Below are 22,807 nucleotides of genomic sequence, written 5' to 3' on the forward strand. Positions count from 1 at the left end.
ATACTCTTAAGTGCCCACTCACTCATGTGCCATCTGCAGACGAAAGCCATTTACACATCTGCCCAAAGTAAGATATGCCTCTCTTACCATCATTCTTTTGTGTGTAATCCACCCATTAACACTCTTTTATACACCCATCTTTGCAGTAGTATCAGTGTCATCATAAATTACAATAACAGTGTGTAACCGATGCATATAATGTCCACTTTTAGCATGTTAGCACATTAACGCCATAAATTCAGAATGTAAACAAGACAAATTATGCATTTTCAACTGCATATATATATATATATCACTTTTAGGGCTGAAACAATTAGTCAACGTTATCGACAATGTCGACAATAAAAAATTGTCAACAAAATTTTTTGTTGTCGAATAGTCGTTTAATCTCATTGAACGTAACATGAGATCACATTAAACGCTAATGATGAGCGTTTAGCGTTTGATGCGAGAGGAGCACTGCGGCTCGCACCAGAATCCAGATGCACTCTAAACTTTCCAAACAGTTTTAGGTGATGTAAATCACAAAGTATGTGGGAATAATAATAAAAAAAATACAAAGTAAATACAGAAGCACTCTCATTGTGGAATAAGCGGAGCTGGAGCTCTTTAAAGGAAACACCCTGGTGTTACATCTTAAATGCAGTTATATTTAATGCGTTATAGCTTTATTAAAGTTCAAATAATAAGGAAGCATCATGTAAATAACAACAAACTCCGAAACTGGCATTTCTCTGCGGTCAGCGCCTCTTCTATAAGTTGCATGAATGTCCTGATCTAAGGGGAGAGATTGAAACTGCACCCTGCTGAAGCACACTCTGTCGTGGGGACACTCATCCCTCGAGGGCACACGCTTAATGCAGCTTGATTATAACGTGATGGCTCGACTTTTTGAATCATAATATATGTGTCACTGTGCATTTCTTATCGTGAAGAAAATTGGCAATACGCAGCTTTATTAATAAGAGAGAGTTTAGAGGCCTGGGTAGCTCAGAGAGTATTGACACTGACTACCACCACTGGAGTCGCGAGTTTGAATCCAGGGTGTGCTAAGTGACTCCAGCTAGGTCTCCTAAGCAACCAAATTGGCCCGGTTGCTAGGGAGGGTAGAGTCACATGGGGTAACCTCCTCGTGGTCACAATTAGTGGTTCTCGCTCTCAATGGGGCACGTGGTAAGTTGTGTGTGGATCACAGAGAGTAGCATGAGCCTCCACATGCGGAGTCTCCGCGGTGTCATGCAAAACAAGCCACGTGATAAGTTGCGCAGACTGACGGTCTCAGAAGCGGAGGCAACTGAGACTTGTCCTCCGCCACCCAGATTGAGTTGAGTAACCACGCCACCATGAGGATCTAGTAAGTAGTGGGAATTGGGCATTCCAAATTGGAAGAAAAGGGGATAAATAAAAAATAAAAATTAAAAAAATGAGAGAGTTTGTTTTTTTGTGAGTTAAAGATGGATTGAAGTGAACAGAAAGGTGAGAGAGGGTAGTCTTCGCCCCATTATACACTGCACCAAAATACGTTTTTGATTTGTTTTTGTTTTGGCTTGTTTTCCAATATAAATATCTAAAACTCCTTAAAAACAATGTACATTTACTTTAGGAACTATACTGCAGAATAAATTTTTTTTTTTTATCTGAGAATGCTGAATATAATATTAAAAATACAAATATTTTAAAATATCTAAATAAAAAAGATGCATTCACCTGAGAAGCAGCATATAAGATATTTAGACTTGCTTTTAGAGAACAGATCTTGAATATAAGTGTATTTTGTCTTTACTGCACTCGCAGAAGTATAACCAAGTGACAAAATACACTTATATTTAAGATTCATTCTCTTAAAGCAAATCTAAATATCTTATATATTACTTCTCAAGTAAATGTATCTTGTTTTAAGGATTTTTAGACAATTTTAAATGGAAAACAAGAAAACACTTGATAACAATAGGATTTATTGCAATGAATTTGTTTACTGAATTAAATTTCAGTGAATGTCATTTAGAGGTATTTTTAAAAGATGATTTTGTCCTCTTTATTATTAGTAAGCACGTTTAATACAGCCTTTTAAGTCGGGGCACAAGCTGATTAATCGCTTAAGTGCTAATGATTTATCATTGCAACAATCGCTGAATAATTGTTCTAATAATCATTAGATTAATCGATTAACAAAATAATTGTTAGTTGCAGCCCTAATTATTTAAATGATCATCAAATGGATAAAACAGCTTCTTTTACTGATCTTGTGTGAATTTTACTCATAGAGTGGCATGAAGTCATTGATAACCAATTTAATGTCACATTAGTTGATGTTTTACATGTAGTCTTGAGCATCCTCATATTTAAATGTACCTCTAAACACCTCCCCTTGTAGCGTTGCCAGTGTCTGAATGTTCGCAAACAGTACATCATTGCTCAGCTGTTTCTAAATTATTTTTGGCTCAGAGTAAAGAATGAAGAAGAACTTCTCTGTGAGTGTGCTGGGGCCTTTACAGACTTCTGCCCAATAAAATAAGTATTAAAATATGTCTAGGTGTGTGTATGGTAGTACTGCAGTACCCAAGCTTTAAAATACTGGCAGTGTTACAACATTTTTAAAATGATAATTTCATTATTACTCAGTACTTTTGTTTGCTCAAAACAAATTTACATTTTTGTCAAAGTTATGTCTGCAATAACATAAAAGTGCCAACCCCCAAATTTATGCCATTCTGATACGGCTTGGGTCACTCCTTCAAGGCAAGTCCGTGGGATATTTCCTTTTTTTTTTTTTTTCATTTTTGTTGTTTGTATTATTTTCAGGTGAAAATTGCTTGGATAAGTAGCAAGCACAGTATAAAACAATACCATACATAAGGACTGCATCTTATAAATTAGTAGCTTTCCCATGCTATAAACAAACAAGCCAATAATTAAGAAAAGAAATAAAAGAATATTTTGTGATACTATTTGGTATCTTACTTAAGCTAGTATAGTATTGTAAGGTATGATCAAATGAATCTTCATGTGTGTGCTCTCTCACCACTGGAGGAAGACAGTAGCGGGGTGGTCCTTACACCAGAAGGCATGGTACCGTTGGTGCCATGACCCAGAGCTCCAGACCCGTGCAGGCTGTTGCTGCCACTCACTGAGCTGCTCACACTACTGTTGGGCAGCGCGGACACAGACGGGGAGAATGCCATCGACGAGGGAGCGAGAGAGTTTACACTGTCCACACTTGTATACTGTGGACACATACAAACAGAGGTGGTGTTAAAGACAGTGGAGATGGCGAGGAGAGTGTGCGTGTCTGTGTGCCCTGAAAAACTCACTGTAAGTGAAGAAGTGGTGCAAAGTGCCGAGACAGAGGAATGGCCACTGTTCAAGTGACTACAGGAGAAAGAGACAGAGATTTACAGATATAATCAGCCCCATCACTGGATATGAGGCATGAGACCAAACATTCTTCCCATGAAAACAAGTCTAAATCCACTAAACACTGACAATGACATCGAAATTGACTACAGTCTAAAGAAATGTCTTATTGTGCATCATTCTAAACACTATTATGTTTTCCTAATCTTAGCAAAATTTTAATTTTTTCATCCTCTGAAAAGATCCTGATGGGAAAAAAATTCAGTTCCACCCTACATCTTTGCCCACTTAATTTTTTTTCTGTTTAGAAATATCTCAAATTATGTAGGTTAAATGTGTGTGAATAGGGCTGCCAATACAACCATCTATCAATATATCACAATTATTTTTCTTCACATTATTGCATAGATATTTTGGATGACTGCATCTTTTTATTATTATTATTATTATTATTATTATTATTTGTGCATTTATATAACTTCCTTTAGTTCAATTAAAGAAGCATGGTCAAATAAATAAGTGGATCCTCTAAAACCAACATAAAATGTATTTATTTTTTTAAACCTTCTATGATGTACAGTAATGTGATGTGAATCATGCAAGAGCAATCAAAACCGGTCCCACATATGGCCTTTCATGGAAACACTGGGTTTCGCTGCAGTTTCAATTGTGATCCAATTCGATACAGTGATCCAACGTGATGTAATGAATCATGAAATATGTTTTGTGATGTGCATTGTATTTTGAGGTAGTTGGCGATCCCCAACCCTATTTGTGAATGCAGTTTCATGGCGTCTATTACTTGCTCACCTGCTGAGGGGAGGTAAGCTGGCAGAAGAAAGCTCAGAAGCCAGACTGGGCAGAGAAGAGCTGTGTGGGGTAACAGAAGGGGGCAACAGAGAAGATGGGGCAGAGGGGGCAACACTTGTGCTGTTGACCAGAGACGGAGACTCTCGTTTTGGAGTGGAGGAACTCGATGTGGCTGAGGGGAGACGAGGATGGCATAAATGTGTGTTATATAAGATGAAAAAGGTGATTGTCATATAATAAATAAACAAAAGCAGTTAAAGAGTGTTTTAAGTAATAGCTTAAACCCCACTCTAACGCATAACACAGAAAGAAGAGTAAAACCAGAGTTTGACTTACTGTCTAAAGCAGCAGAGGTCCGCACACCATTAAAACCGTTCTGTCAGAGTGACAAACACACAAAGCATTGTAAAGTATAAAGTCACCCAAAAATCATTTTCTCACTCTCGTGTTGTTTCAAACCCATTTGAAGATATTTCGCAGAATGTCCAGCTAGAGTGCATCTATCAATGCGGACTGAGGCTGTCGAGCACCATACGACCCGTGCACTACACTCCAAAGTATTCTGAAGTCATTGTATAGCTTTGTGTGGGGAACAGACATAAATTTAAAAGGATAGTTCACCACAAAATTACAATTCTCTTATCATTTACTCGTCCTCTTGCCATCCCAGATGACTGGATGACTTTCTTGCTTCTGCAGAACACAAATGAAGATTTTTTTGGAGCATATCTCAGCTCTATAGGTCCATACAATGCCAGTGAATGGTGGCCAGAACTATGAATCTCCAAAAATCACATAAAGGCAGCATAAAAGTAATTCATAAAACTCTAGTGGTGAAATCCATGTCTTCAGAAGTGATATGATAGGTGTGGATCAATATTCAAGTCCTTTTTCATCTCCACTTTCACTTCCACATTCTTTTTTTTGCTTTTTGGCGATTTGCATTCTTCGTGCAAATCACCACCTATTGGTCGGGTGTAGATTTATAGTAAATAAGGACTTAAATATTGATGTTTCTCACCCACACCAATCATATCCCTTCTTAAGGTATGGATTTACCCCTGGAGTCTTATGGATTACTTTTGTGCTGACTTTCTGTGATTTTTGGAAATTCAAAGTTCTGGGCAACATTTACTTCCATTGTCTGGACCTTAACAGCTAAGATATTCTCCTAAAAATCTTAATTTGTGTTCTGCAGAAGAAAGTAAGTAATACAATTTGGGGTTCACTATCCTTTAAGTCTGTAGCTCTAAATTCTCTATCTAGCATACATTCAATTTGAAAATGGCACATTGAGATGACATCAAGATGTCACAAGTCACTGCTTTTTTACGTTTTGTGCACAATTTACCTGGTATAATGTTTCGAGAGCTATGACAGAGGGGAATATTTTCAATGACTTAATCTAATCAAGTTTTAATCTGTTCCTCATTTGTACGGTTTCAGAAGACTTAGAATATAGCACATGAGTTATATGGGCTACATTTATGGTGCCTTTTTGTCTTTTTTGGAGCTCTACAGTCCCAATCCCCATTAAGAAAAAGAGCACTCAGAACATTTTCCAATATATCTCTTTTTGTGTTCCATGAAAGAAAGAAAATCCCACAGGTTTGAAACACATTGAGGGTGTATAAAAAATAAAGAATTTTTGGTTGACCTAACCCTTAAACCGACAAATTTAGATTTAGTAGTTAAACTCCAAAACTGAAAAATGTCTAAAACGAATTAAGTTACAGAAGTTTCATAATGTCAGCTTGCGGTCTCTGCACCCACCGTCACAGGTCCAGAGGTCTCCTTGCTCTGAGAGAAGGTCAGTCTTGAGTGAGGAGTAACACCACAGTCAAAGCTGTTACCCGCCGATGATGCAGCAGAGGAAGAGGAGGATGAGGAAGAGGGGGCTGTGACTGATTTGGGGTTGGTGTGGGAGGGGGCAAGGCTGGGGAGAGGCACCGAGGGAGAGGGGTAGATGGTGTCAGAGGAGGCCAGAGGCAGCAGCAATGGGACTGGACTGGCCAGAGATTCACTGCGGGGCAGATCACAGGAAACTTATTAGCATGCGGAACGGAAAGCATTTTTGTAACAAGATACGACAGTGGTTTGAAAAAAGCCATGCGTTGAGAGATCTGGGAAAAACAGCAATACATGTTGGTACACTGCTTGAAAAAAATAAAAATAAATAAACACTCAAAAGTCAAAATGTACTTTATATATTTACTTTAAAGAGTAATCAGACACCAGCAAGACCATTTTGTTTTCATAAAAGGTTTCACCCAAAAATGAAAATAGTATCATTATTATCTTCATATTGTTCCAAACCTGTATGACTTACTTTCTTCTGTAGAACACAAAAAAAAAAAATGTTAGGCACAATGACAATCCTCAGTCATCACTGACTAGCATTTTATGGAAAGAAGATGCAATTAAAGTGAATGGTGACTGAGACTAACATACTGCCTAACATCTCTTTTTGTGTTCCATGGAAGTCAGTCAGTCATTTGGGTTTGGAACAACATTAGGGTGAGTAAATGAGGTCAATTTTCATCTTTGGGTGAACTAACATTCCATTAGTTGTTTGTTTCATTGACTGACCTGATAGGATTAGAATAAAGGCTGCTCTGTGATTGAGGAACCACAGCAGCCTCCCTCATGGGTTCACTATTGCAGTTCTCAGACTGGCTAAAGTCTGACAGGGCAGATTCCGAACCGAAGTCCAGAGCACCAAACTGCACATTTAAACCAGACACATCTGCCGAGCCGGGCATCTCTACCGCAGAGGAGGGAATCTGAATGTGTGCAAACACACAAACAAGGACTTCAGACAGTGTGTTTTAAGTTTAGCACTATATTTTGTTAATACCGACAAAACATGAAAACAAACACATACAGTGTACAACTGTGTAACATGTATAGGCTTAATATGCTGTAAAGATATACAGCATTTATCCTGTCAAAAAGTACAACATACAAAATAACGATGTTCTGCTTATGATTATTCATTTCTGAACTTTGGCTTACAAATCTTCTTGAAACCAATTACATTAAAAATCAACATGAAATCAAAACTGACCCTATTTACTTTCTTAATACACACTCGTGGGTAGTATGTGAATGATTCATTCAATGCTCGTTATTCCAAAGAAGAAAAAAATCTTTTCATAATTTTTCATCAAAATGTAACCGCTGTAACCAATCACTCTTATTTTTCAACTCCTCTACTTCGACCACCTGGCTCCATTCTGGTATGGAACACCCATCGATTCTGATTTCGATTTGAACCCATATCAGTTCATATGGGTATATTTCAGTTATAATGTCCATTTTTCTTACATATGAAAGAAAGTCTCTCCCAGCTAATGCTGTTGATTATACAAGGGACCTTCTCACTAGGTACATTATGAAAATATAAAAGTTACCAGTATTTTATTAATTTTTCATAATTTTGGTCATAAAATAAATGGGCTTTTTTAAAAATGTACAAATCCATGTATTCCATCAATAAATAGGATATTATATTAAATATATTATATTTTGTTACATGTTTATTGTTTAATGCATCATTTATACCATTTACAAGTATTTACATTGATTTGTAGAACTAGATAAATTGATTGAAGATTTTTTGCTTAGAATAAAGATCACGATTCTCTCACGATTCTGAAGAAAAACGCTTATTTCAGTGATTTACAAAAACTGGACATAAGGGTATTAAAATTGTAAAAGGTTCTGACAAAATGTTCTCTGCTTCAATCTATGCAAAAATGCAATGAAGTTGTAAATATATACATTTAAAATGTCCTAAGTCCACAAAAGGGCGCAACGAATACATCCTGTTAGAAAACTGCATAATAAATAAAAAAAACGATTTAACCTGTTTCTCACATGCAAAGTTAAAAGCAAAACAAGCAGAAAAAAGCTTTATTAACAGTTCTATGTTAACTTGGTAACTTGTAAGCAAATATGCAATAAAACAGTTATTGTACAATTGTTTTTTGTTTTTTTATATAAATATTAACAATTTAAATTAAAACAATGAGGCCTTCAGTGTTTCTCTTGTAAAACTTGTTTCAAGCTTGCAAAGGTATTATTCAAGAGCCAGTAATTAAATAGAAACAGAGTAAACAGTGCTTTAAGTTTTTCAGCAACAGTAGCAATTAAACATTAAAAAAATTATCATCTAAAAACATTAAAAAAGGTAATTTAATGCAAATGATTGTACTTCAATATTTGACACTCTTTACTGTGTGATTATTAGATCTATATTAATATTGATTTGATGCAGTAAGAATGCCTGAATGCCTATAAAAGACAGCATGTAGCTTATATACATTTAGACATTGCACAAATCTAACATTTTGAAGAATTTGTCCATCTGCTTATACATTAATGGCTGTGTTTGCTTTAATATCTCATCAAGACAGTGCAGATTTCATCCTGTCTATTTACACTGGTAATTCATTAACAGCTGTGTTTACATTAATATCACCTAAAGAGGGGTATTTTGATTAAAAACAGTGCAGAGTCTTGTGCAGGAGCACTGCATTCATCATGAGACACAAGTGCACGGGCAGACACACGAATGTGAGCGTTTGAAAGTAGCCAGCTGTGATCAAACAGCGCACGGGTAGCAAATTTAGTCAGATCTTGCTAATGCCAGTATTTTTGTAGCATCGGTGGCTATAAAAATATTACACTGAACAGAGATTATGTCACACTCCTAGCTAATCGTGGCTGCACCCTGCAGTTTGTAACTCACTGTGCTGGACAAACGTCTTTGGCCGTTGCATTTTAGTTTATTCAGTGTCTCGTGCAGGAGCGCTGTGTTTTGTAGTAGAGATCGACCGATATATCAGTTTTGCCGATTAATCTGCACCGATAACAGAGTTCTGTAAATATCGGTTATCTGCAAAAATCCACACCGATAGTTTTTCCCCCATTGCGTCCAGTGCTGGAGCAGCTGGGAAGGGTCCACTGGCGTTATACAGTATGAAAGTGGCCTCTAGAGGCGAAATAAAAACTTCACGTGCTTGCTTCGGTAGCACATATATTAAAACTATCACTTCACTGATGCCTTGTGGAGTTTGTTTTGACATGTGAGACTTCACTCTGCATGGAGCGGAACACTTCAGATGCGGATTTAAAACATCAACGAAAAGGTATGTATACAATACACTACAGTACACGTTGTCATATCATTATAAAGTAATTAATTTGTTGACTAGATTCTGCATTAGTAGAGAACAGCAGTATGTTTGCCGACAAGGCTGAGAGGACGGTAACATTAAAGCTAACTTCAATCGATTAGAACAATGTGACAAAAATACATGCAAGTCCTACCCAAATGTTTAAATGTCACAATTGTTACCATCAATTACCATCTATTTGCATTAGTTTATATCCAGCTGGTCACGTTTATGCATCCATCAGCCAGCTAAGTTGCATATTTAAAGCTAACAACGTGAGAAAGCAAATTAATATCTTCATGCAGCCGAGAGAAATGTATAAACAAATCAGAAACGCATCTGATTTCAATTCAATTTTTTTATCCTCACTGTAATACAATGACTTCAGATCGATCACATTCTTGTGCTAAAAAAGGCTAGACACAGTGCAACAAATACATTTTAACAGAAAGCAGGTGTCTCAGTATGCTTTTAAAGTTCTTTTTAATTAGACACAATATCTAAAAAACAGCGCTCCTGCACGAAACGCTGAATAAACAAAAACAAAGGGAAACAAAGACATTCATCTAGCGCGCGTTTACATAGAAAAACAAATGGATGGTTGCAAAAGCATTTGGTGTGAACAGCCCCTTACAGTTGGTGGAGGTCTTTGGCTGTTGCGTCTTGCTTTCTTACAAGCGTTTCTCAGATTAAGCAATGATTTGTTTAAATGCTTTGTCAGGAAAGATGTTCAACTTGGAAACGTGTGTCTCGAGATCCTCGCGTTCGGTTCCAGTCTGTTGTGTTCCATCTGTTTGAACAGCCCCTTTTCCTAGGCTTATAGTCTGAGCTGCTTCACCACCGAGTTCAGCCGAATACCACTGCTATCTGTGAATATTGCTACTCTACATACAACTGTACTGAATAAAAAACAATGTGGAATTTCGCTGTTATTATAAATCTTGAGTCTGGAGTAGAAGGAATCAGTGCAAGTGTAACACCATGTGAACGGTCTATTGAAGCGTTTCCCCCCCCATTTTAATTTTGACTTACCATTTGAGAATATGGACCGACTAAAACTTTTGATTTATTTATTTTATGCACATTAGTTGAAAATGAAATGCTCTTTTTTTAACAGCCAGGATAGGAATGTTCTATGCAATAATATAATGGTGCTGAACGGTTTATGTATTTATTGCGCCCTCTTATGGACTAAGGAAACAACGTCAATTTAAAAATCAGCTGACTTTAAAATTAGAATATTAGTTCATATATATATATATATATATATATATTTATGTCATTTAAAAAAGTACAATACATTTTCATGGTTCAGTCAGTACCATTTAATTTTGTAATAAAGTTCAGCACTATTTTACTTAGTGTGTTATTTTTTCATTCAGTATCAATTTTAAAAACTATAGGTTGATTAATCGGTTATCGGCAGGTACTGCCCAACTTAGTTTACGTTATTGGTAAAATCCACTATCGGTCGACCTTTATTTTGTAGATGCCATATAAAGTTTAAAAGATCAACATTTAAAAATGCATCTTGAAGTGAATTTTGAATTTAAATTTGACTGCATTACAAAGGCATGCCACGGGAATGTAAATATACATTACAGAATCGTTGTCATTTAGAAATTAGATTGTGTGGGCGTCTGAATCTTTACCTCATCTATGCTATTTGTGATTAGCATTAAATATATTTTGTTGTTGATCAACAATTGACTGTAAATAACATTATGTATTCTGAAAGAGACATTAGTCAATGACTAATGCATTGCATGGATCTTGTCTTTGGACAAACATTTATCCAGGGGTCCGCAAACTACGGCCCGCTGGACGATTACGGACCTCCGAAATGTTTTGACCAGAACCATGCCTGTCACACGTTTTGACCGGCCCGCACTGGAAGCGCGATACTGCTTTGGTGGATTTTCATGCCTGTAAGACTGACTATAGTGTGTTCCAAGAGCTTTCGAATGCAGGCTGTTAAGGAGCATCTAATTGGTTTCACCCGCTGAACGAATACGCCCCTTCACTGAAGTTCGAGTCGGTCGTTTAAGTCTGAATGAGATAAGACTTCTCATTCATGAAGGAACTGAATGTACTGGTACACTTGTTCACGAATGAAATTTATGAACCAGTCATCATTAACGAGGATCTGCTGAACAACTAAATGAGAGGAGGAGGCAAGTCATTTGTTCAAATCTTGTTCAACAAGAAAATGAGCCGGATGAATTATGAATAAAATGGAGTGATAAACAACTTATTACAATGGCATATGGACTTTATTGAAAGTCATAATAATTTTTTAGGCTAGTGTTGTCTATTTTTGTATAGCATGATAAAAAAATTAAGCTCAGCATTTCACAGTTTGATAGATATGCCTTGTTGTCATTTGTGGGGAAATGCCTATGATGCTTAAATACTGCAGTGCTAAAGGCTCTTAGTAAAATTGTTGAGATGCAAATTTTAATAAATGGTGATTAGACTTTTTCAGATCCTGAATAACTCTGCTTTTTCCTCGTTCAAAGCGTAAAAGACAGTCATTTGGCTCCAACTACTGGCACAAAAGAGTTATTTGCAAAAATGGAAAATGAGCAAATCAATGAACTAATCTGAACGCATCTTGGTGAACAGATTAAAAAGACTCGTCACTGAGATTAATCAAAATCTAAGTTCTTTGAGCCAATGGATGGATCCACTGATGTAAGATGAAGTAGGCTAAAATGTAACATTTCACACAAATTTTAAGTTTTTTCTTGTTAGCCTACAATAATAAAACAATGAAAGTTCTGTTGAAATGACTGGACCTTTCTCCCCCTCTTCATGTCTTGACATGCACATGTCAGTGAACAGAGATAGTATGTATGCAATGACAAAGCAGGCCATTCTTAAAGCAAGTTGCTGAGAAATGTATACATACAATGAAGTTACCAATATTAAACTAATGTTCTGTGAATGGATTTTAATTGTAAAATTAATTAATGTAATAAAAGCAGAAGAATAATCTCTGTGACAAAAATACCACAGGCTCACTCCGGCCCCCCTTGAAAACATAGCAGAGTGACCCGGCCCTGACAGCAAAAAGTTTGGGGACCCCTGCATTACACAGAAAGAGTCAAATAAAATGTTTATATTCTACACACAGTGAAATGATCTCAGTGCTTCTTCACCGCTATACTTCTCAATCACTGGTGAGTGAAATCTGAATATTTTCCTGAATCGCAGACATTTTATTTGCATAGTGCGAAATTTAGTCTCACATGCGAGTGATTTACTTACGTTGCAGAGAGTTGCACATCTAGTAAAAGATCGATCTTGGGTTTTATGAAACAATATCGAGATTGTTCAAATGAAGATTGAGATACGTCAGAAAATCTATATTGTACCCAGTCCTGCTAGTAAGCGTGGAAATCTTTAAAAATCTCTAGTCACCTTGGAAGTAGGAGGTATCCGTCGCTTTTGAGTCTTTATCTGCCGTTGCTGTGTGCTGCTGCCCTGAGAGTCGCAAGCCTGTGAGGGGGCCATTGAGGGCCCGTCACGGTGCTGAGGTGGTTCTGGTGCTTTTGGAAAGGCCTCCAGTGTGCCCGGAGCGGGTGAAGGGGTGCTCAGTGGGGGAGGGCTGGGCTGCCTGGCCAGAGGTCCCATGTGGGTCAGGGAGCCCTGCTGTCGCTGGGCGAGTTGGCTTAGCACCAAAGATGGCTCAGGTTGCATCTGAAACTCCCCTATAGGGTAACCAACACAAAACAGTAATGTTTACACTCAAACTCAAATATGACTAAACAACATTAAAATGTAACATTTTTGCAAACTTAAAAACATTTTGCTGCATCAAAGCCATACACGAACATTGAGTTGATTTTTTTATCAGTCAATGAAAAATGTTCGGATAACAGTGTTTTATTCAGCATCTAGAAAAAAAAGGCCAATCTCTGTACAACATTTCACTGCATCTCTGAGAAATCTGCCATGTTATAAAATCTTGGAGTGCATCTTTTTGGGCTGATAATCTGGACTTGATGTGAATTACCAAGACAAGTAGCATTTCAATGCAAGTCACAAGTTTGTACTGATTTTGGTATTGTGTATGAGTATCAAAATGCCTTTTCTCTTTGGGGAAAGTAGAGAAAGGATATGAAATAATGGCCAGACAGGTGAAACATGATTGGGAAATGTCGCAAACATGTACGGCAACCACTAGGCCAGCGGTTCTCAATTTTTTCGGTTCACACCCCCCTTTGAAACAAGAAAAACGGGCCTTTCTGCCATCATTTACTCATCTTCGTCGTTCAAAACCAGTATGATTTTTTTCATCTGTGAAGCACATGACTGAGGGATGAAAGGATCATGATTGTGCTGTCAAAAGCACACATCAAAGCACTTAAAGACATCCATAACATTCGTGCCTTAGATCTCAATTCTTCTAAAGCCATATGATAGTGTTGTGAGAGGAACAGACTGAAATTTAAGAGTTAATTCACCTCTTAACCCATTTGAATGTGGCGCGCATGCCAGAACGGCTTGTTTACACAGCGTTGCGAGCGCACCTGACACCATTAATGCTTTGGGCTGTTGAGAGCTGTGCACGCAGGACGCACTGCAGTGCCAGGCGAAAGTTTAAACAAGGCGGGAGAAAAGGCAGAGGAAAAGAATTTGCGCACATTGTTTCTTGTGTTCATTGTCAGTATTTTTGTTGAATGTGTGAAAGTGAATGAAATTTGAGAACGGGTCAGTCTTCAGCACCCCCCCATGGGGCCCGCCCCACACTTTGAGAACAACTGCACTAGGCCATGACCTTCTGACAACAGCTTGTGTTTCACAATGATCATTATGAATAGTTACTGTGTGAATAAGAGTGCACATCATATACTACCTATATACCTATACGTTTATGAATATAAGCCTGTGGTTGAACTGGTGAGTAGGCCAGCAAAGCAAATGTGGTACTCACGACTGAATTGGGAGGACAGAGAAGCAGAGCTCTGTGATCCAGGAGGTTTAATGTCCCAAGTCCCCACCAGACCCCCTACAGGAGTGCAGTTGGTCCCTGTGCTGGGGGGCTGGGAAGTAAGCTGCCCAAGACCAGGCCCCTTCAGCTGTTCCAGTATTTGCTGCCCGGCCGTCTGCCCCAGCTTTGGACCACCCAGCTCTCCAAAACCAGAACCCAGAACAGAGGACTGTAAAGAGACAAAAAGGAAAGTTCAGATCAGGAGACCCTTCCAGATCTCCCAATTTCAGCACAAACGTGTTACATGCCTACACCAAATGCCGTCAATCATTCATTACAAAAACAGTTTTGGAAGTGCTTAAGGGTGTAAATCAGGTCTGTGAAAGGTCTCACCAGGGTGGCATGTGTATAGCTGCTGGAGCCAGCAGATGTGGCTCCGTTTCGAGCAGGCTGGTGATGGGAGTTGGTGAAGACCAGACTGTGGCCAAGCCCCTGAGTGGAGCCCACGGCCTTCAGACTCCCGACCTCCTCTCGATCCACAGGCTTTTGCAGCAGAGATGATAGATCCAGACTACAACAAAACACACACAATACAGCCAGTCAAATAAACACGTGCCAGACATACCAAACCTTCAATAAGCAGTTGCAACGATAGTCACATGATCACATATTTGGAATAAAGTTTGTCTTACTGCTTTTTTACACTGATCAGCCTTGTTTTCATACTCCAGAAATGAAATGATAACACAAGCTTTGACTTTATTACCTTTGGCCAGGTGTGATGTGGTTCTCAGCTGGAGTTGCACAAGAGGAAGTGAACACTTTGGTCTCTGAGAGCTTTGGAGACACAGAAGGGATTAGTTAGTGCTTGTCACTTAATACATGGTACACACAGATGCATACTGTTCACAGTGTTGGGGAGTAACTAACTGAATGTAGCAATGCAACAAATCAACAAAAATGTTTCAACTATGTGACAACAGCTCAGCTGTTTTCAAAACAATATAGATTTTCCAGTGAGCATCTTTTTCCAACAAGTACAGCGAAATATAAAGCTACATCACTGGTTTTATAACACTGTATTACACCCTGCCTACACCAGAAGCGAGCGGTGTGGCGCAACAAAAACAAATCACTCCCATTATAAATAAATGATGCTGTCCACACTGGATGCATAAGTCGCATGGCTCGTGTTGCATTGCACCGACAGTAAACAGCCATTTTGCGCTGAACGTGCTGGTGCTACTCACACCAACAAGACAAATAAACGATTTAGAATGTTTGTTTCGAAGCGTCCAATGTAGACAGCCTCAAGCTGTTGCAGGGCAACGTGACCGGTGTAGATACACTGGCGACCAAAAGTTTGGAATAATGTACAGATTTTGCTCTTATGGAAAGAAATGGTACTTTTATTTACCAAAGTGGCATTCAACTGAACACAATGTATTAGTCAGGACATTAATAACATAAAAAATTACTATTACAATTTCTTTTTTTCAGAACTTCTTAAACTACTTCAAAGAGTTCTCGTCAAAAAGTCCTCCACGTGCAGCAATGACACCTTTGCAGATCCTTGGCATTCTAGCTGTCAGTTTGTCCAGATACTCAGGTGACCTTTCACCCCACACTTCCTGTAGCACTTGCCATAGGTGTGGCTGTCTTGTCGGGCACTTCTCACGCACCTTAGTCTAGCTGATCCCACAAAAGCTAAATGGGGTTAAGATCCATAACACTCTTTTCCAATTATCTGTTGTCCAATGTCTGTGTTTCTTTGCCCACTCTAACCTTTTCTTTTTTGTTTTTCTGTTTCAAAAGTGGCTTTTTCTTTGCAATTCTTCCCATAAGGCCTGCAGCCCTGAGTCTTCTCTTTACTGTTGTACATGAAACTGGTGTTGAGCAGGTAGAATTCAATGAAGCTGTCAGCTGAGGACATGTGGGGTGTCTATTTCTCAAACTAGAGACTCTAATGTACTTATCCTCTTGTTTATTTGTCCATCTGGCCTTCCACATCTCTTTCTGTCCTTGTTAGAGCCAGTTGTCCTTTGTCTTTGAAGACTGTAGTGTTCACCTTTGTAAGAAATCTTCAGTTTTTTGGCAATTTCAAGCATTGTATAGCCTTCAATCCTCAAAATAATGACTGACTCACACGTTTCTAGAGAAAGCTGTTTCTTTTTTCCCTTTTTTGACCTAATATTGACCTTAAGACATGCCAGTCTATTGCATACTGTGGCAACTCAAAAACAAATACAAAGACAATGTTAAGGTTCATTTAACAAATCAAATAGCTTTCAACTGTGTTTGATATAATGACAAGTGATTTTCTAGTACCAAATTAGCAATTTAGCATGATTACTCAAGAATAAGGTGTTGGAGCGATGGCTGCTGGAAATGGGGCCTGTCTAGATCTGATCAAAAATGACTTTTTTCAAATAGTGATGGTGCTATTTATTACATCAGTAATGTCCTGACTATACTTTGTGATCATTCGAATGCCACTTTGGTGAATTAAAATACCAATTTCCTTCCGAAACAGCAAAATCTGTACAATATTCAAAACTTTTGTCCGCCAGTGTAGGTGTTAGGTTCACAAGATTTATAGCCAAGTGAACTGAGGTAATGATCAAACATGCTCTTCTAAAATGTCTCTCTCTCTCTCCCTGGAATGAAGCATTGAGAAGTTTGATTAATTTTGGTGGAAATGAATACCACAGGAAAAAAAAGGGAAAAAACAAAACCGCCTAGTGGCATTTTTTTATTTTTTAAATACTGCTGTTCATCACAATGTTTTGGACACAGTATTTCTAATTTAATGCAGTCACCCTAATTGAGAACCTTATTGTTGTGCCAGATAAACACTGCAGAAAAAAATTATATCATCTATACACAAAAAGACAATGCCCCCGTAAGTAGCTTCAAAGCAAAAGTTACTTTTATTAGTAGCTTGAATGTAGTTTAAAGGAATGTTCCGGGTTCAATACAAGTTAAGCTCAATCAAAGAATTTGTGGCATATTGTTGATTACCACAAAAATTAATCATTCCTCCTTTTCTTTAAAAAAAAAAAAGCAAAAATCGATGTTACAGTGAGGCACTTACAGCTGAAGTCAGAAATGAACATACACTTAGGTTGAAGTCATTAAAACTACATTTCTAACCACTCCACAGATTTCATATTAGCAGACTATAGTTTTGGCAAGTCGTTTAGGACATCTGCTTTGTGCATGACACGAGTCATTTTTCCAACAATTGTTTACAGACAGATTGTTTCACATTTAATTGACTATATCACAATTCCAGCGGTTCAGAAGTTTACATACACTACGTTAACTGTGCCTTTAAGCAGCGTGGAAAATTCCATAAAATGATGTCAAGCCTTTAGGCAATTAGCTTCTGACAGGCTAATTGGAGTTGTACCTGTGGATGTATTTTAAGGCCTACCTTCAAACTCAGTGCCTCTTTGCTTGACATCATGGAAAAATCAAAAGAAATCAGCCAAGACCTCAGGAAAACAAATGTGGACCTCCAAAAGTCTGGTTCATACTTGGGAGCAATTTCCAAATGCCTGAAGGTACCACGTTTATCTGTACAAACAATAGTACGCAAAAATAAACACCATGGGACAACGCAGCCATCATACTGCTCAGGAAGGAGATGCATTCTGTCTCCTAGAGTTGAACGTAGTTTGGTGTGAAAAGTGCAAATCAATCCCAGAACAACAGCAAGGTCCTTGTGAAGATGCTGGAGGAAACAAGCAGACAAGTATCTATATCCACAGTAAATCGAATCCTATATTAATATAACCTGAAAGGCTGCTCAGCAAGGAAGCCACTCCAAAACCTCCATTAAAAAGCCAGACTACAGTTTGTAAGTGCACATGAGGACAAACATCTTACTTTTTGGTGAAATGTCCTCTGGTCTGATGAAACAAAAATTGAACTGTTTGGCCATAATGACCATCGTTATATTTGGAGGAAAAAGGATGAAGCTTGTAAGCCGAAGAACACCATCCCAACCGTGAAGCATGGGGGTGGCAGCATCATGTTGTGGGGGTGCTTTGCTGCAAGTGGGACTGGTGCACTTCACAAAATAGATGGCATTATGAGGAAGGAAAATTATGTGGATATATTGAAGCAACATCTCAAGACATCAGCCAGGAAGTTTAAGCTCGGTCGCAAATAGATCTTCCAAATGGACAATGACCCCAAGCATACCTCCAAAGTTGTGGCAAAATGGCTTAAGGACAACAAAGACAACATATTGGAGTGGCCATCACAAAGCCATGACCTCAATCCGATAGAAAATTTGTTCACATTTTTGTGTTTAAACCCTCCAAAATTTGGCCACATTCACTTTCATTGGCCCCTTTCACTTCTATTGTAAGTGCATCACTGTAACTTTGATTTTTGCTTTTTGTTTTTAAAGAAAAGGAGTAACGAGTCGATATACATTTTTGTGGTAATCAGCGTTATGCCACAAATGCTGTCAATTGAGCTTAACTTGTATTGAACCCAGAACATTCCTTTAACTACTATAAATTATGAGTATCTTGGCAAACTGCAATTTCAAAGTAGCTTTCACAACACTGATAATTTGACGGCATACACACTGACCCTGTTTACACCTGCTATTAAGATGTGTCTCGGGTTTTTTGATCACATGTGGTCAGGCTAGACACATCGCTGTTTACACCTGGTCACTTAAATGTGTCTCCTGTGACCACTTGTTTTCTGATTTCAAGGGGAGGGTCTCTGATTTCATGACAACATACATCAATCACTATGTCAGTGTGTTACTGCATGATAATAAACCACAACAAAGTCATAAAACCAGCATACTGATTCTCACATATGCAGCTTAAATTTAATCTTAGCACAAACGCAACATTTGGAGCAGAATTCTAAGTTATTTTAGTGGAGTACCTTTATTAAAGGAGGTTCAGATGTTTGTGCTTCTCATCTGTGTCCTTGCATGTTGATATCAAACACGCTGAAGAATATCCGTGAAGTTCTCGTGCTTGTATGCTTTAGCTTTTTCAAATTTTCCATTCGAATGGTTATTTACTTTTAAAGTCTAAACTCTTGTTTGTATGTGGTTTTGTCATCCGATCACAAAATGTTTTGCACCCTGTTTACACCTGTATTTAATGCTGACCACTTTTTAATCGATCACACAAAATGCATCTTAATATCAGGTGTAAATATATAGTCTTTACACACAGGGACAAGCAATAAATCCATCTCTTCCATGTTAATCAGAGTGCGCATAAACAACATAGTCCACGCACTGTTCTGATTGGCTATGATTTTGTTGCGTCACACAACAAAAAGCGCATTTTCGCTTTTATTGTAGACAGAAAAACTGCTTGCAGCTGGAATATTGTCATGTCGTGCCTAGTTAAGACATGATGTAACATTTCTAAACATTTATCACATGTAATTTCAGGCTTATTAATTTCACACTCTGCAAATCCCATAATGCACAGAAAGGTTAATTATATTGCATGACTCACACTCACATCTTCACTCCAGTCTTCAGCTGCCCACTCGTCCAGAGTGTTCTGCCATGCCACTGAACAGAATGTGTCAAAGAGAGAGAGAAAGAGAGATGAGAGTGTAGCAAAGCACTGAGGAAAATAAGTTTGGTTTGTGCATTAGAAGTCTCCATACTTCCTGTTGGTGTGTCTCTTACCTGTCCCATCAGTAGTGTCATTGGCCACTGTCTCCCAGACATCAGCGTGTGAGTTTGACGTCCCACTGTCTGTGGTGTAGTCTGCAGGGTTAAAGGTCCTACAGAATGATATATAGAGTGTGAAAAAGGGGTCTTGGTGACTTTTATCCGTTGATGAGAGCTAACTCAATTTAGGAGAGTGTGTCTTGATTGATACTCACCCCATCCCCTGTGCTGTAAACCTGCTGGTAACCAGAGCCCGACCCCTGCCTCTACCTCCAGACACTTTGCGAAAAAAGAAAACAATTTTTTTTTGTTATGTTTTTGCTAAACATGTTTTTTTTTTTTTTTTTTAGCAGCACACTGCTGACAGTCTACAGCTGCTATAACTGTTAGACTGTCAGCAGTGTGCTAAAACTTCTCTACAAGAAGTTTTTTCTTGAAAGCCTGGCCGCTAGAGACAAAGCATCTCTTTTATATCAGATTCACAAATAAATTAAACAATTACTATTGGACTTCAAATCACTGAGTGTGAGCAAAGTTACCGACTGTTATCCATAATGGCAATTTTGTCCAATAAAATATTTTTGGTATTTAGCCCAGGGCTCGCTTTCTCTGTATGTTTGCATGTATGCATCTATCAATCTAAACTTAGTGTACTCACCTCTTCCTCTTCCCCTGCGGCTACGGTCAGCTCCTCTCTCAACAGGAGCAGGCTCCATACCATTCTCTTCAGTCCTCGCTATACAGATAGTAGAATGAAATCAAACACATGGTAGAAAAAAACAGATTATTTAAAACCTCTTCACACACACTCAAATGGGGAAAATAGTATTACTCTCACGGCCTATTCACTTCATGTCAGAAATGTGCTGAGAATTCAGAAATAATGTGAAAATAACTTTTGTACTGAAACTGTACAAATTTCAGATAATAGGTCACATGCGAGCACTGCTTTACATTTTATAATACCAACAGAAGATTTCTATTTAAACAGGAGAAAATCTCCTGCCATCATCAACGCACTCACCTGGCCTATTACGACTGGTCCCTCTGCCACGACGACTCACTCCTCCACGACCCTTGCTACTTTCCCGCTCTCCTTTCTTCTCCCTGTTCTCCTTGTTCTCCTTACTCTCTGTGGAGGTGCCATCCTTCCCAAGACTTTTCTTTTTCCCCACCGTTTCCCAAGAGGTCTACATGAGACAGAGAAATGTGTTACTGCAATAAACTAGTAAAGTAAGAATACTGTACAGTAAGGCCAACCTCCTTACAATACACATGATAAATTTATACACCAGCATAAATCACAGAGTGAATCTGCAGAATAAGTTTCCGCTTATTTTAGCGGCACAGCCCAGTGTACATTTACATTTAAACATAACTGATTTTTACTGTTGAATCATCATTGCTGGTGAAGGACAATTAGCAGCTTGTGTTTAGGCACTGAGGTCTGTTATGACACAGGATTACCTTCTGATTCTGTGGTAGAAGTGGCCCACTTTCTACTTTTGAGTTACATTCACAGAAATCATTAAAACAAATCACACTCTATAAGTAGAGGCCTCTCAAATTTCACTATGACAATAGACATCTCTGAAGTGGATTAGCGTCAATCACTAAAGAATCTGGGAGGGACGGTAAGCACTGTGGTATATTTATCATTAAGTTTTTTAAAAAAAGCATAAAAACCGAGAAGTATCAAAACAATTTCACCTTTCAAACGACCCATGAAAAAGCAAACAAAGCTTGGCTAGACAAATCATTGTTTGGAAGCACTTTATAATAAGGTTTCTTAACATTATATTAAATGCATCAAGTACAATGAACAATATATTTTTCCAGTATTTATTCATCTTTTTTAATTTTAGTTAATAAATATTAAATTGTACATTGTTAGTTCATGTCAGTTCATAGCACAGTAACTAATGTTAACTAATACAACTTTTGATTTTTAAATTGCAAGTATACACCAATCAGCCACAGCATTAAAACCACCTGTAGGTCCCCCTCGTGCCGTCAAAACAGCTCTGACCCATCGAGGCCTGGACTCCACAAGACCTCTGAAGGTGTCCTGTGGTATCTGGCACCAAGACTTTAGCAGCAGATCCTTTAAGTCCTGTAAGTTGCGAGGTGAGGCCTCCATGGATCGGACTTGTTGGTCCAGCACATCCCACAAATGCTCAATCGGATTGAGATCTGGGGAATTTGAAGGCCAAGTCTGCAACAATCTTTAGGTAGGTGGTACGTGTCAAAGTAACATTCACATGAATGTCAGGACCCAAGGTTTCCCAGCAGAACATTGCCCAGAGCATCACACTGCCTCCGCCAGCCTGCCTTCTTCCCATAGTACATCATGCTGCCATCTCTTCCCACGTAAACGATGCACATGCACCCGGCCGTCCACAGACCAGGCCACCTTCTTCCATTGCTCCATGGTCCAGTTCTGATGCTCACGTGCCCATTGTAGGCGCTTTCGGCGGTGTACAGGGGTCAGCATGGGCACTCTGACCGGTCTGCGGCTATGCAGCAAGCTGCAATGCATTGTGTGTTCTGACACCTTTCTATCATGGCAAGCATTAAGTTTTTTAGCAATTTGTGCTATAGTAGCTCTTCTGTGGGATTGGACCAGACAGGCTAGCCTTCGCTCCCCACATGCATCAATGAGCCTTGGGCACTCATGACCCTGTTGCTGGTTCACCGGTTGTCCTTCCTTGGACCACTTTTGGTAGGCACTAACCACTGGATAACGGGAACACACCACAAGACCTGCCGTTTTGGAGATGCTCTGACTCAGTCGTCTAGCCATCATAATTTGGCCATTGTCAAAGTTGTCATATCCTTACACTTGCCCATTTTTCC

At 38.6% G+C, this 22,807-nt stretch overlaps 1 protein-coding gene across 5 annotated transcripts in view; it reads right to left on the reverse strand.

Annotated features, from left to right (window-relative positions):
* ubap2a (ubiquitin associated protein 2a) overlaps window positions 1–22,807 on the reverse strand; it is a 50,844-nt gene that overhangs the window by 11,959 nt on the left and 16,078 nt on the right. For 3 of the 5 annotated variants that reach the window (XM_051680295.1, XM_051680297.1, XM_051680299.1), the window contains 15 exons: window positions 20,976–21,141; window positions 20,610–20,687; window positions 20,167–20,230; window positions 19,967–20,064; window positions 19,788–19,846; window positions 15,047–15,117; window positions 14,674–14,851; window positions 14,284–14,509; window positions 12,768–13,057; window positions 6,754–6,947; window positions 5,938–6,187; window positions 4,501–4,540; window positions 4,165–4,336; window positions 3,312–3,369; window positions 3,023–3,224 (listed from right to left, as the gene is read on the reverse strand). In XM_051680295.1, coding sequence (XP_051536255.1) covers window positions 3,023–3,224; window positions 3,312–3,369; window positions 4,165–4,336; window positions 4,501–4,540; window positions 5,938–6,187; window positions 6,754–6,947; window positions 12,768–13,057; window positions 14,284–14,509; window positions 14,674–14,851; window positions 15,047–15,117; window positions 19,788–19,846; window positions 19,967–20,064; window positions 20,167–20,230; window positions 20,610–20,687; window positions 20,976–21,141 — 2,146 coding nt within the window. Of the gene's footprint in view, window positions 1–3,022; window positions 3,225–3,311; window positions 3,370–4,164; window positions 4,337–4,500; window positions 4,541–5,937; window positions 6,188–6,753; window positions 6,948–12,767; window positions 13,058–14,283; window positions 14,510–14,673; window positions 14,852–15,046; window positions 15,118–17,716; window positions 17,950–19,787; window positions 19,847–19,966; window positions 20,065–20,166; window positions 20,231–20,609; window positions 20,688–20,975; window positions 21,142–22,807 lie in introns of those variants that run through there. The other 2 variants (XM_051680296.1, XM_051680298.1) reach the window with 2 other exon arrangements.

The sequence above is a fragment of the Myxocyprinus asiaticus genome, chromosome 40 (assembly GCF_019703515.2).
Source record: "Myxocyprinus asiaticus isolate MX2 ecotype Aquarium Trade chromosome 40, UBuf_Myxa_2, whole genome shotgun sequence".
Lineage (NCBI taxonomy): Eukaryota > Metazoa > Chordata > Actinopteri > Cypriniformes > Catostomidae > Myxocyprinus > Myxocyprinus asiaticus.